Genomic DNA, 14,820 nt, shown 5'->3' with positions numbered 1-14,820 from the left:
AGCGAGCCGAGGAAAACCGCTCACCCCTGGGACGGGCAAGCCTTAGGTATCACAGGGAGGATCCCTGCTGCCTCACTCACCTCCCGAGCCCAGTAGCTGGATTCTGCCTGCTTTTTAATTGCTGCATTCAGTAGTATGGGGATATGCCAGCACCCCGCGCTCGTATTACTGAGTTTCTCAGTACAAGATAAGGAGCTGCTGGACAGAGTCCAGGGGTGTGGAGCATCTCTCACGAAGAGAGACTGTGGGAGCTGGAGCTGTTTAGTCTAAAGAAAAGGAGACTGAGAGGGAATCTCGTTAAGGTGTATAAATATCTCAAAGGTGGGTGTCAAGAGGATGGTGCCAGACTTTTTGGTGATGCCCAGAGACAGGATTAGGAGCAGTGGCCATAAACTAAAACGCAAGAAGTTCCACTTCAACTTGAGGAAGAGCTTCTTTATGTTGAGGGTGCTAGAGCACTTGAACAGGCCGCCCAGGGAACTTGTGGATTTTTCCAGCTGGAGACACTCAAAACGCACCTGGACGTGTTCCTGTGTCACCTGCTCGAGGTGCCCCTGCAGGAGGGTTGGACTGGATGATCTCCATAGGTCTCTTCCAACCCTGTCAATTCTGTGTTTCAGTGAGTGGGATGTGGCTTGATTTAATTTCAGCTACAGTTACATATATTTTGCTGGTGAACTGGATGCTTCTCTTTATGAGTGCCAAGTTTGTGTAGCAGATCTTCTGCTATTTTTCAGGTTAATTGATGTCTTGTAATATACGCATAATTAAAACTATTTTTATATGCTTGAGTATCTTTTGTATCTGGATCATGTGATTTAATCGGTTACCATTGTTGATCTTGAGCATGGTGTGAATGGGCCATACAGAAATGACAGTCTGAATCCCAATGTACACATAATACAGATAAAGAAAAAGGTTTACCAGTTGCTTGGAATGTTACACTAAATTATATATCAGAGAATAACCAGTGATGTGTCATGACTTCTTAGCTGTCAGCCTGGTTTTGTGATTTTTTCCACCCTTTATTTCATAAAGCCTATGGTCATATCAGCAATTCCCATTGTCCCTAACAACTAATACAAAACTAGTATAATCCACTTGAAAAACAGACTTTGAGGAAATAACTTTTTGTGAGTTTCCTGCACCTGTGTTTCTGCTTTCCCCTCTCCCCCATGTATGTGCTTTTGTCTTCACGTTATAAAGTTCTTTGATTTGTTTTTATCATCTTTTTTGTGTGTGTGTCTGGCTCAAATGGCTGAGAGCCATAGTGCGCAAACATGAAATCAGATTGTGAAAGTTATCTCAGGTAACCATTGCTACAAATTATTCAAGCTTAAGCATAAAACAAGAAGACTTTCACCCAGTGTTGAGATAAAAATCTGTATACCCTACAAGTTAATAAATGGCGAAGCACTTGATTACGTCTGTTACTAGACCTGACATGAATGATTGACTCAAGGTACTCCTTCAGAGGCAGATTTGGAAGATTAGATTTTAATTTAATGGTGGATGTTGTTTTAAAGAAACCAGTGTAACTAGGATTGATACAAGGAATTCTGGTTAAATCATCAGGTATGTCAGGTACCTTGCATGCACTGATAATAAGGTAGCCCTTAGTTACAGAACAACATACTTGAAATAGCTGTATGCTAATTCACTCCTTGCTGTTTAAGTGTTAGGATTAAATGAATTGCCAGTTGAAAATTTCCTTTAACGTCTCGGCCTTTGTTTTAGTACAATTTGCACAGAAGCTGAGATTTTTTTGTCTCAGGTAGTTTTCCCTGTAGCCTACTACAAGGTCCAAAGTACTTTCTCTGGTTGGTGTTTCTAAGTTTTTATGAAGTTGTTAATGTGGTTCAGTTTTGATTGTGTCTGACTTGCAGACAAAGGTAGATCCATTCTTCCCTATGAGTAAAGCAGTTTGTTGCCCCAAGAACTGCAAGATTTGAGGGGGCCTTTCCCTGCTGTAGCTTGTGTCAAGCTTGTGGCTTGGCTGTCTCATTCCCTACCACCTTACGAAAAATTCCATCATTAAATCCTTGCTGTTGTGGAGAAAATTATTCCGGAGGTAGGCCATGCCTGCACCTCTTTGTTTTGGTTTCTGAAGTGAAAGTTTCTCAGTGAGTCTGCAGCCAAAACTCTTAAGTCACTGATTCACGAGCACCATCAGGAACAAGCAACGTGTTAATAACGCTGCCATAGCACAGGAGGGTTTGGCCAATGTGAAGAACAAAGGGCAGTGATGAAACCTCATGCTGGCAACACTCTTTTTGAGACCTGTGAGTGGTTTGTCACTGTTCTTACAGGACTGACTTTAAACTTTGACCTTCTGCTTTTTACCACTCTTGCTTTTGTTGTAAAACTTCTCCCACTGGTTATCATTTATGGCTCAATGTAGATCCAAGTTCCTATTTACAGGGAATGATTTTAGATGCTACTTTGACTTCTCTTTATAAGAAGACTGTTTCTTTTTCTGTTCTAGCTCTGTGCTTGTGAGAGATAGGGAACTAACTAACTGCAATCCTTAAGAAGTCAAAATATAAGAGCACACCCTGCCCCCCAGCCTTTCAAACTTAGCATCAATCTTAGATTTACAAACATTAAGGGAGATTATAAAATTTGGTATTTGTGGCATGGATTCAAGGAGATAATACTGTATATTTTCTTTTTCTTGTTTACTCTTGAAATAGTTAAAGAAGATAGAAGCTTTAGGATCCAAAGATTCAAAAGTTAACAATTCTGCTGGAATAGCAATTAAAAGCATCATGTAGGGGAAGTAGTAGCTTCTATAGTCTATCAATCTGAGGGGGTGTTGTAGATTCTTATTGTTACTTGTTAATTTGTTTGATATCTTCAGCTTTTTCTCTGCTATGCCAACGAGCTGTGTTTGACTTATTATAGAAATGAATCAGTGTTACACTTTTTGTAGTGACATTCTTAGTAGCGTAACTTTGTATGTGTTCAGTCAATTACAGTTCACTATTCTGGCTGCTTTTCAGAGTCTTTATACCTCTGCTTCCTGCAGCTTTTTCCCTACCTCTTTATGGTCAATTCCATTTATTTTCCTCTCTGGGATTGAAATGATAATTCTATCTGTTATTTTCTGGGTGAGAGAATGGAATCGTAATGCTGAAAGGGGAAATGCCTACCCCAAGCTTTTGTTATTTGCTTCCAGCTTCCTCCTTTTTTAACTCTGCTCCATTTTTTTAGCACGTCTTTTTATTTCTCTATTTTTAGCCAAAAGCATAAGTAGGGATAAAACTAATTGTATAAAAGCTGTCATGTCAGCTATTGCTTCCCTGTCTGTGCGAGTGTAGTGCTATGGGCAGAAAGCACTTAATGAAAGTTCTGCCCTGTGGGATGCCCAGTGGGGAAGCTGTTCTGCCAAACACGACGAAATGTGAGATGTGCTAATAGAACATATATGTAACTCTATGAGTTCCTAAAGGTTTTTTCTCTCTTTTCTCCCAGATTCATCATTTTTGCACTTCCATGAATCGGATTGTGACATAGGAGGGTCATCATCTTGTGAATCTATGCTTTCCCTGAATACAGAAAAAATTCTGGTATGTTACTAAGAATATAACGTAGAAAACAATTCTAATAGATTGTTGAAGTTGCAGATCGCTTCAGCTGCGTAACCACTTAGAATGAAGTTCAGGGAAATATCTGCAAATAGAATCTATTAATCAGTAGGCATAGCTGCCCAAAAGGCTTAAGTATGAATAAACTCAAGTTGCTCATAAAAGTATTACATCATAGTAATCTGTCATGAGTCTCTAGGGCTGTCAACTAATTGAAGCTGATGTTGTCACTGAGAGCTAACTTTCACCTCAGTTAATCAACCAATTAATTTTTTGGTTTTAGGGGTGCAGGGGCTATCAAAAGGGGAGGTGCTGTAGTTTCTACCCAGAGTAACTTCCCGAAGTTTACCACAAAACATGGGTAGGAGTAATGACTTCTAGTTACTACAGAAGTAACATTGTGCAAAGATGAGAGTTAGAGGCTTCAGACCATATTTCACTAAATGTAATACAGACCTGGCATGTGAAGAATATTCTAACAAAAGAAGAGTATATTTTGGTAGAGAGACTTCAAGAGTATTATTTTGGAATTTGGGTCTTCTTGCACCACTACTCGTAGTCTTTTGATCTTGAACAAATATAATACATCAGAACACAGGTTTGATGTTACATCTTCAGTCCAGTAGAGTACAGGTGTTGAAAATCTTCAAATAATTTCCATGTGAATATTCAAAGAAGCTTTGGCAAATTTTTAGAAATTATTGGCTATGAGGGAGTGTGGAAGCAATATTAAAACTGGAAGCAACTTCTCCAAAGGTGACATTGGAATTAAAACTACTATCCTGCAAATCCACTAAGCCAATTATTTAACTTGAATATTCTCCTTAGACTTCATCATGTATTGGTCAGAAGATCTGTCTAGTCTAGTCCAACAGTACCAGTTCTTTCTAACACAGTGAAATGTGTATTTGTTGGTAAGAAATTTCCCTGTTTCAAACAAAAAAATAAAGGTGGTTTTAAAGAAGGCATCAAGCAACAATTAAACCTGTTTGGTTATGGTGCTATGATGAAAATTCTCCTGTGTCTTGAAGGCAGAATGATTGACAGTTTTTTGCATGTAGAGTTGCAGGATGTTTAACCTATACCTGAATTCAGAGTTTGTTGAGGAAGTGTGAAACCACTTTCTCTGCCACCCCAACTGTTCTGTTACTCTGTAATGACAAAACAGGTGAGGTAGTGGTACTTCTCTTGCTGCCACATGCAGCTCAGTAATCCATAGGAAGTTTTTGTAATGTGTTGTAAGATTCTTTTGCTTGTGGCTTATTTTCTAATACTCAGTGTGAAATCTTGCTATATCTTATCTTTGTCTGCAGACAAAGTTATGTAGACCTATTTTTGTAAATCCACCAAGGAAGAGGTTGTCCTTTAGTAAAAATGTTGTGGTGTTTTTCCTAATATTAAGACAGTTATAGAAGAAGAATGTTTTGCAGAGTTAAGTGTTAAAGATTATTTTCTGAAGTAGATTTTCTGGAAATTACACGGAGGCCATTGATGATATAAAAAGTCTGTATTTGTAGATGCATATGGATTGCAATGGAGATTTAGTTTTCTTATTGTTATACCTGTTGAACCCTGCTCATTTTTGTGCTGCTTTTTAATGACTTTTCTCTATAAGGGAAATAACTGCTGCACAGTTATATCTGCGCAGATATAGGTGGAGTAACAATTTTCAGAGTGTTGTGGTATAGTGTAGAGCTCATACATCATCTTTAATTGCAGTAAAGAAAACAAAAGGTTTGTAAAATCCATTTGGTAATCATTCATGCCCTCCAAAATACTCAAGTTCTCTGAGCAGACCAAACATTATCCTCATCATTAGACATACAGGGCAAAAACTGCAATGGGATTTGACCATTCTACTTTTGCACCTTGCAGACAAATAAGATATCCATGTTGTGGACACAAGTATTGTGGCTACTTTTGATTGGACAGGCAAAACAACCTGAAAGGAGGACAGTAGAGGAAATGAGCTGTTTAGTTGAATTGAAAGGAGAGAAATGAATGGAGAGAGGTGTTATTTTCCCCCCTTGTTTCCTAAAACAGTTTGAAAGACCTATTAATTTAAATGAACATTTTGTATTTTTCTAACATAAACTACTCTGGTAGGCTTACAGCTATCTATGGAAACTACTTGTGAAAATAAACAGAGCTGAGTATCCCTGCATTTCTGAGGGGTTTGTCTTTGACACTATTGGTTTCTATGGGTGCGTTATTTAAGGAACAGACATCCTAGATAAGGCTACAATTTGAACAAAGTGTAGAACTGATAGAATGTCAGTGTTAAAAGGACAGGCTCTTTAGTATGGCATTGTGAAGTTAAACTTTCTATATTGATGGAGTGATACTCTAGTCAATGTTTATTTTCAGTGCTTTACTCCTCTGCAGTACCCTTCCCTTTGCAGGAGACAAAGGAATAATTATAGGGTAAAGAGTATAAACTTTCATACGAAGTTAGGTGTCTTAAAAAGACTTAAAAACTTCACCTTAAGTAAGTGCAGTACAGAAACATCAGTTCCTGGTAACATGCTGACAGTGTTCTTTCTGAAGCTTGGTTACCCTTATGTTAGAGCAGAAAACAGCAGCATCTGACTAAAGAGAAGCTTTTCTCCCTGTGGAAGACTCGGTTTCAGTTACCTTAGTGAAATCACGTTAGTTTTAACTTTGTTGTTTAAGGCATTCTCTTAAGGATTTAAGACATGGATTTTAAATGTTAAATTCTGTATTGTTGTTTGCTGAAGACTTAAAAACATGATGTTTTACAGAGTCAAGCGAAGTTGCTTGCAGAGCAAAAACGATTTCCATTTGCTACTGATAATGACAACACGAATGAAGAATTGGGTAAGATGCTTTATATAAGGTTTGTGCAGGTGAATGATGTGCTTATTATTAGCACTAAATGTTTTGAAAATTGATGATTGAAGTGATGCATTAACTTCAAATTGATCTTACATCTGGAAATACAGCAAGTTTCTCTGGTCATATAAAGCAGATATTTATTTCTGTTGCTAAAAACCTTTGCTGTTTTCTTCACTAGAATTCTTCACCATGTCTGCTTAAGCAGATGTTCAAAAAGCGTTATGATTAAATCCTTTTTAACAGGCTCAGCTACTTCCTGTTTCTCTTTTCTGTCATTATTGATGACTAAAACTTTTCAAACATCCATAAAATTTTACCAATGCAATATGCTTTCTGTAAAACATAGATCTTGAACCTGTTTCCCCTCTCCACACTCCTCCCATCAACAGTTATAGGCAGCAGGAAGACTTTCTGAATTATGCCCTAGGCTGCTACTTGAAGTTTTTTCAAAGCACACTCAGCACAAAAAAATGGAGGCATTTCAAATAAATGAACAGGAAATACTTTTCTCAAAGGACTTGAGGCCGGAGTTGCACTGCTTCTTCAAATGCAGAGGTATCACGAGGCAGCAAAGAGATTGTTGAGGATGTGTGTCAAGGAAGGCAGCAGACCATCTTTTATACAAAAGCAAAGAGAGATTTTATTCCCCTCTAATGAACTTAATTAAGTAGATTTTTTTGGACACAATTTCTACCTTCATGGATTTATCCAGGAAAATTTGGGGGCATAATCTTTTTTCATATTCCTAGACTACCTAGCTATGTTCATAGAATCTTGCAAAGAATACCAAACCGTATTCAGATGAAAATATCTGATACTTTTAGTATCTGTTCTGTAGACTCGGAAGGCTATGCTAGAAGGTCTCTGTCCTCATGTTTGGCATGTAGGCTGGCACTATCTACCCACTTTAGTCCAAGAATGCCATGGTGTGAGGAGCCTGGGTTGGTCCTTCTTGTTTGTGCACGTTACTTTGAACTGTTCTGAGGAAAAGTGATGCAGAATGTATGGGGCCTTCTGAAGCCATGTTGGTACTGAAATACTTTGGCTAATGGATAATTGTTAACCATTAGATTTTTCATAGTGAAGTACATACTTGTATTTTTGTAATATTAAAGATTAAAAAATCAAAAAGATACCATTTAAAAAGAAGCTGATACTGTATCAGCTGGTAGCTGTCAACCACTTGTGATAGTTTTGCAGTCATAGTTCACGACATAGTTCATAGTTCAGTTTGGCATTTCGCCAAGTGTTTTGTATAAACTATATACTGTTATTAGGAGCAAGACAATTGAGTGACAGTGTAAGTCTTCATTACCTTGCTTCCTGCAGTTTTTTTTTTTTAATACTGGCATGGTTGAGTTGCTTTTACTTTACATGCCAGCTTTTCTGTGTTCTGAGATTGGAACCCTAAACATACTATATAGTATAGTCTTATAGAAGAATGAAATGAGGAAAGTTCAAGAGCTCTTCATCCTGTCCTTCACCCTGCCCATTTTTTCCCTTTTTTTGGCAATACTATGTGTTTGTGCCAAGTGAAGCTCTTTATGTATTGAGGAGAAAGCTTATGTTACATACAAATATTTCCTTCTTCATAATAGAAGTGCTCTGAGTATGAGACAAGCTCTGGATTAAATACATTTCTCATTTCTCTTTCATTTAACTGTTTTCCTTCTTTAATGAAATGTGCTTAGCAACACTGCCAAAACAATGTGGCTCTGCCTGCCTGAAAGATAAGTGTCTGTGTCCTATCAAAAATGCCTTTGCTTTAACTGACTTATTTGTCTCTTCTCATGTTTGAATAAATAATTAAGCTAAGAGGTGCCTCTTCCGTTCTGTTTGGATGACTGCTAAATTCACTGTAAGTGGGGAAAGGTGAAATCCTGCTCGTAGTTCCACTGCCAGCTGTTTGAACAAACTGCCTGGGGAAGAGTTCCCTCTAACTTTCATAGCTGTGGTCTTCAAGATAATGGGTTTTGCTGGCAGTGTAGACAGAGCTTAGTTCAGAATTAAGAACTGTGAGAGATTAAAACATGCAAAATGAAACCATCTTGAGCTCTTCAGCTGTCAGAACTGAACTTCAGTCATGCAAGCACAACTACAGCTTTCCAGTCTTGTGATGTGACTGTATTTTTGTATCTTATGGAGATTACAGGAATGTATTTCTAATGGTCTGTTTCTTTTTCAAACACTTGGCTTCTACTTCAAAATGGGGGGGTGCGCAAGGACTTTAAAGCTTTTCATAATTATAACATGGGTAAAGACTTGGCTGTTTTTCAGTTTCAATTTCATAAATAATGAAATCAGTTTATTTAAGGTCTTTCTAGTTAATTCAAATTAAGGAAAACCCTAATGGAATTGTCAAAAAAAGTTAGTGATAGCTAGGTAGCATTTTAAATTGAGAGAGAATCCAGGGCTATTATATTGGGATCATAGTACCTTCCCTGATCCTAAGTATTTTAGAAGAAAACATGGGCACTTTCCTGAACAACTTGTAAAAAGGAGAGAAAAAACCCACAAACAAATCACAAAACCCCAAAGCAGCTCTGAAAAGCATAGTATGAATTGAGTAATTAATGAGTGCTAGGTAATGGCCGAGGGAAGTCATGTCGTTTTGGTGGCCGTTCAGGAATCCTCTGACTATTTTAATCTTCACTGCAATGTAGGAACTTAAACATTTTACAATTTGGTAGTATTTAATATTAAAAAAAAGTCAGATTTTTTTTCTGTTTTATTAACATTTTTAATGTTTTGATAGCAATTGCTTACGTGTTGATTGGCAATGGCTTGTATGATGAAGCTATACGACATTTTTCAACAATGCTGCAGGTAAGTTTTCTGCTTGGACCCCAAAAAATAACTTTATGAAATTATCCATTGCCACATATCACTTTAATAGAAAAAAATATTAAATTAAGGATTCTTAAATGAGAGTAATTATTCTGCTGTTTGTTCATTTTTTTTTTCCATCCAAACATAAGCATACTCTTAGAACTGGGTGATCAGTATCTTGGTTATTTGGTGAGTATTTTTCTCATCTGTAGGCATAAAGTTTTTGTGGCACTTTTACCAAAAAAGCACGTGTCTTCAGAAACTTGACCTCTGCAGTGCTGAAGTTCCTTAGATTATCTGCTTATTGTGTAGGCTGAGATATTTTAAAGTAGATTTTTTTGGGTGACAGCACGTTGCCAGTAACATGAGAAAAAAAGCCCTGACAGAGATCGTTTATTGCTAGTGGAAAGTAACACATTGCTTTCACGATGATAGATGATTTTGTATGCTGGCTTTATCCTTTTTCAGTGATAAGCTTTTGATTAGTTTAATATATAAATAAAACATAACTAATACTTATATTGGGGGTGTTTTTCCTGACCAAAATAAAGAATTCAGAATCTTCTGCAGTTAAGTAGGAGGTAATCACATTTAAAACAAAACCAGCCCCAACAATTTATAAGCTTCAACTAAAGCTGATTTCAAATACTGTATTTTTATGGCTAAAAACCTGGAACATGCAGAAGCATGGACATACTTTTTCATTTAAACTGTTTGAAGTACACAAATGCAAGCTGAAAGCAATACTGCAAAAAATAGCATGTATTTTTAAAGTGTCATATGGCTTGTTCTTAAATTGAGTGGAAGTGTGACAATTTAATGGAATTATTCCAGGGAATTTATCTGAGGACAGGAATGTTGGGGTTTTTGTGTGCTTTTATTTTCATTGGTTTGATATAGGTGTTTAGTGATACCTGTCTTTGATTTGTTTTAATGTGAGGCATTTTTTTGACCCTAGTGAGAAATCCTGCTTCCAAAACCACTGGATTTATGTATTGTTTCCTGTCTTTATTCAGAAGGAGACTTAATATAAGTGAAGATAACCAAGATACCCAAGTAGAAAGATAGTGGAAGAAGTGTTTATGTAATAGAGTACCTCTGCAATGCCCACATGTCAGTTTAATGTATGCTTTAATGTCATGCCTATAGTATGCCTGAAAGGCTGTAAAGTGATCGTGATTGTTCACTCTGTTTTCCGTAAGGCAATTTTAAATACATATAAAGTGAGCATTAAAACATTTAACTGAATAAAACAGCCTTGCTTAGCCATGGTATTAAAAGTAGGACGTTACCTACTGTTGATGTTAATGTTGCCAAGTGTAAACTTGGAATCAGCTCAAGTCTGGCAAGCTGCCAGCACTGATGTGCCACGTATTCTGTTGTTTTATCCACGGAAGAGTTTGTTTCTTGGCAGATGTCCCAATTAAATAACACCAAGCCTGTGCTACAAACTTTCGTAGCACAGCTGTGTTCCTTGCAGGTGTGAAGATGGTGTGATTCCTGGCTGGTTTCCAGGGAAACTGACTGCACAGGCATTGTTGTGTTGACGAAACAGTTTTGCTGTGTAGTTCTTGAAATTTGTATGGGAAACTGTGGTTGGAGTAAATGACATCAAACACGAAGTAGATTCACTGTGTAGGGTGCATCCCTGCTAAGTGCCCAAGTAGGAAAGTCATGAAATTAAATCTAACCCAAGGAAAGTTGGTTTGAATTTTGCAGAACTATTTTGGTAGAATACTTCCGGTTTTAGTTGCTGTCTGAATATAAATTTCATCAGGATGCCACAATATCTTGCTTCCAAATATTAAATCTCAAATTTAAGTTGCATACAAAATAAGCTCTGAGTGGCCAAATTGTATGTTTCTTATCAGTTTGGTGACGTGAGACGGAAAAAGTTAAATAATCACCAGTAAGGTTGCAACTAATGAGGATGGATAACAGAGTATTCTAATGAATACTGTATATTCTAATCTATTCTAATGTATACTGTGTAATAGGTTCTGGTAGGTGGTCACTGGCACTACAACTGCATTCTGTTTGGCTTTTTTACCAGACAAATACTCCAGAACAATTCCATTAAATTGAATTTGAAGTTGTGAGCATATGAAAGAATGGACTGTAATACAATAAATTTCTTTGCCTGGCAACTGTGATTGTTCATTGCTTACTACTTTAGATCGGCTAGAACTAAGTACATATTGAAGAAACCAAAAAACCTACACCACAAGTTAATATTTTGTTTGTTTAACAGGAAGAACCTGAGCTGGTTAGTGCAATTTATGGACGAGGGATAGCGTACGGAAAAAAAGGACTACATGTGAGTAGATCATTATTTAAATCAATATCCACCTGAATTATTTGAGTCTGAACCATAAGAAAGCCTGTAGCAGGAGTAACTAGACTGATCAGAACGTGATGAGTACACTTCAAGGTCTTTGTGTTGTCCTACTTCTGTGATGAGTCTGTCCCTTGGTAGATGCACTGTATAACATTGAGGGGTCTAGCAGATCATACTGCTCAAGCCATGGATACGTTTGCTTTGTGAGACTGTGGAAGTAAAGCTGTATGACATAAGTATGCCAAAGGAAAAGATAAGGCACTATTGTGAGTGGTGGATAGTAAGGCTGTGAGCCCCAGATTCTTGACAGAGTTGCCTATTACAATAACAGGCAGTATCTTGCCTCTGAGATAGGTTTATGAAGTCCCACTGAATTAATCTTCACATCTAATGTGTATTTGGAAATGAAAAGGTCTTTTATTGCAGCTTGGGAATATTGTCAGCTCTTCGGATACAGTAGGCTTCATACTGCTTTTTAATTGCTTATGCTTCTTGATAAGTATACCACCTTAAATTTATTAAAACAAAATAAAATTCAAAGTTAAATTACTTAGTTGCAATACTTACTGCTCAAATAATTTCTTGAGCAGAAAGAAATTTATGAATAGACTATGGTCCTTGTAGTTTGACTTTGTGGCCTGTTGAATCATGATTGAATGGTTGCTAGAGTTCTAGAAGAATGAATAATTGAGTAACTCCTTGAAAATTTTCTTTGTACAGAACATTTAATTATTTAGGGGTGCTGACAAGAGCTTGAAGTCTCTCATATTTGCTTGTTTTTAACATCAGCATGAGTTTGTTTTCTCACTTTGTTTTCTCAGTTTGGCTAGGTGTTGGTACAGCTTCACTCCATAAAAGGTTTTGTGTGGCACCTTCAAGGCACAAAGATGATGTTAAGCACAAAATTTCTTTGCTTTGAGAAAGAAGAAAAAGATCAATGAAATCTAATACAGAACTTGCTATATAATTACTTAGGTTTTTTTCTAATTAAGTAACTACTTCCATCCTACACTTCATAAAGGACAGTTAAAAAATTTAGGTGGGCAAGATGCTGTTGGCATCAACCCATTTATCAGTACTGCTTGGCTTAAGTTGCAGACGATGATGACACCAGTGGTGGGTGTGAGTGTGCCTATGCATTGGAGTTCATGTGGGAGCTTGAGCCAGCTTTGCTGCCAAGAAGGGCACCTCTAGAGCCGTAAACCTGATGCTTATTCACAGAGTTATACTAATAACTTATAGTAATCATTAGAGGTACAACACAAAGATGATGTGTACAAACAAAGTTTAGTTTTGTTGTTTGTAGCAGACATGGTTTTTCCAGCTGTTTGCAGAATACTGCATCTTGATGTTATTAGCCAAGGTGTGAAGGGCTTTTAATATAAATGGATGCACTTTTGGACACTTAGCCAATCTAGTTGTGCTTCATCTTGAGAGCATATTAGTCTAAGTGTGCACAGTTGTTCACCTTGTTTATTTTTCTCCTTTTCAGGATATGAAAAATGCTGAACTTGCTCTGTTTGAGCTCAGTAGGGTGATTAGTCTAGAACCAGATCATCCTGAAGTATTTGAACAGCGAGCAGAAGTGAGCATTTTTTCTTTTCAGACTTTGGAGAAGTTTCAATTAGACAGTGTTTCCAATTACATCCTAACTGATTTAATGACTAAAGCTTGGTGTTCTTCTGTGAACGTTCCTCCTTTCTTTTAAAATATATGCATTTCCTCTCAGTGTAATTTGTGGAATATTTAGTTTTAAAATAAAATATAGTCCATACAGAGTTACTATAGCACATGCAATGCCATATATGTGTAACTGTTCAGTCTTTGACATACTAAATAGCAAGATCATTTGTGGTTTTTTTATAAAATGAATCAAAATATCACTTGACCCTTACTGTTTGCACTTTCTGTCAACTTAGTAAATCTATTGTTAACACTAGTTGTTAGAATACCAAACTTTAAAAATTGAAATGTTTTGGGTTTATATTTGTGCATGTAATTTAAATATCATTCCAGCCCACATATATTTTTTATTTTGAAAATCAAGTTTTGTTTTGCCAACTAAATTACAGAAAATGGATGTCAAGAAGCAGCTTTGTAGGCAAACCAAAAGCATAAATATTAGTCAGCATAGTGTGTAATGATAGCTGCCATAACATTCACAGTTTTAATGTTTTTAGTGATCTCGTAGTACGTTTGTGAACCTTGACCTAAAAATGTGAAAGGCATTCAGATAATTGGAAAATGGACCATTTTCCATTGGGGGAATGTTTTTTCACATAGGGCTTAGGAGAATACTTTAATTACATTTTCATTTGAATATGTTGAAATAGCTTGAAATTGAGTATTTTGCTTTGACCAATTTGTTTTTAATTTGGAATACTGGGTTTCTGCAAATGTTATTGGTGATGTTTATGTACACTGATAGTTTTGAGAAAAATTATTCCAGATTTACTCTTTCATAGGGCTTTAAAGGCGATAAGTACTGAAATTTATAGTGGAACTTTCCAGCCTATTCTAGCAAATACAATTACTCTGTTACAGCTGAACATGGAAAAGAATAATCTTCAGTTTTCAGACAAATCTATTCAGTCTGTCTGCTCTAAACTGTGTTTTGGTTTTATACTCTTAGATATTGTCCCCACTAGGACGAATCAGTGAAGCATTATCTGATCTCACCAAAGCTATTCAGCTGCAACCATCAGCAAGGCTCTACAGGCACAGAGGTACCCTTTACTTCATATCTGAGGTTAGTGGATTTGGGGGATTCTCGTTGACTTTGGTTGTGGGGATGTTGTTGATTATTTTGTTGACTTTTGTGCTAGCTGTTCCTTTTGTTCTAGAGCTTCTTTCCTGTTTAGTTAAAAAGCCCCAAACCACTATATATATAACAAAAGCCCTGATTCCTCTAGCTGGCTTTCTGACAGTTCAGAGGTATTCTCTGAGTATTTCATTTGCAAATTTATTTAGTGCAGAGAATCAGAGGACAAGTACCTTGCATGCACACTTCAGATTCTTTTGTGTTTGAGGAGTAGGATGTGGATAAAGACTTTGACTTAATTTATGACCTGTGGCTGCATTTAATTAGCATTGATAAACACCAGTTTGAAAAGGAAAATACTTATGGCCAAGGTAGTAAGTCATCTATATACTTAAGAAAAAACACTCCTCACAATAAACAAATAACCTGTAGCAAAATGCTAACATCCC

At 36.7% G+C, this 14,820-nt stretch overlaps 1 protein-coding gene across 2 annotated transcripts in view; it reads left to right on the top strand.

Moving 5' to 3' along the window:
* Positions 1 to 14,820, top strand: part of TTC13 (tetratricopeptide repeat domain 13) — a 65,264-nt gene that overhangs the window by 24,820 nt on the left and 25,624 nt on the right. The window contains exons 1-7 of one of the 2 annotated variants that reach the window (XM_017745566.1): positions 3,546 to 3,569; positions 6,350 to 6,425; positions 9,199 to 9,269; positions 9,422 to 9,461; positions 11,524 to 11,589; positions 13,103 to 13,195; positions 14,243 to 14,359. In XM_017745566.1, the coding sequence (XP_017601055.1) occupies positions 9,223 to 9,269; positions 9,422 to 9,461; positions 11,524 to 11,589; positions 13,103 to 13,195; positions 14,243 to 14,359 (363 nt within the window). In that variant the 5' untranslated portion in view covers positions 3,546 to 3,569; positions 6,350 to 6,425; positions 9,199 to 9,222. Of the gene's footprint in view, positions 1 to 3,474; positions 3,570 to 6,349; positions 6,426 to 9,198; positions 9,270 to 9,421; positions 9,462 to 11,523; positions 11,590 to 13,102; positions 13,196 to 14,242; positions 14,360 to 14,820 lie in introns of those variants that run through there. The other variant, XM_017745559.1, reaches the window with a different exon arrangement.

Source organism: Corvus brachyrhynchos, unplaced genomic scaffold (assembly GCF_000691975.1).
Source record: "Corvus brachyrhynchos isolate BGI_N302 unplaced genomic scaffold, ASM69197v1 scaffold70, whole genome shotgun sequence".
Classification (NCBI taxonomy): domain Eukaryota; kingdom Metazoa; phylum Chordata; class Aves; order Passeriformes; family Corvidae; genus Corvus; species Corvus brachyrhynchos.
Note: the sequence above shows the minus strand (reverse complement) of the source record. Positions and strands in the feature narration are given on the sequence as shown.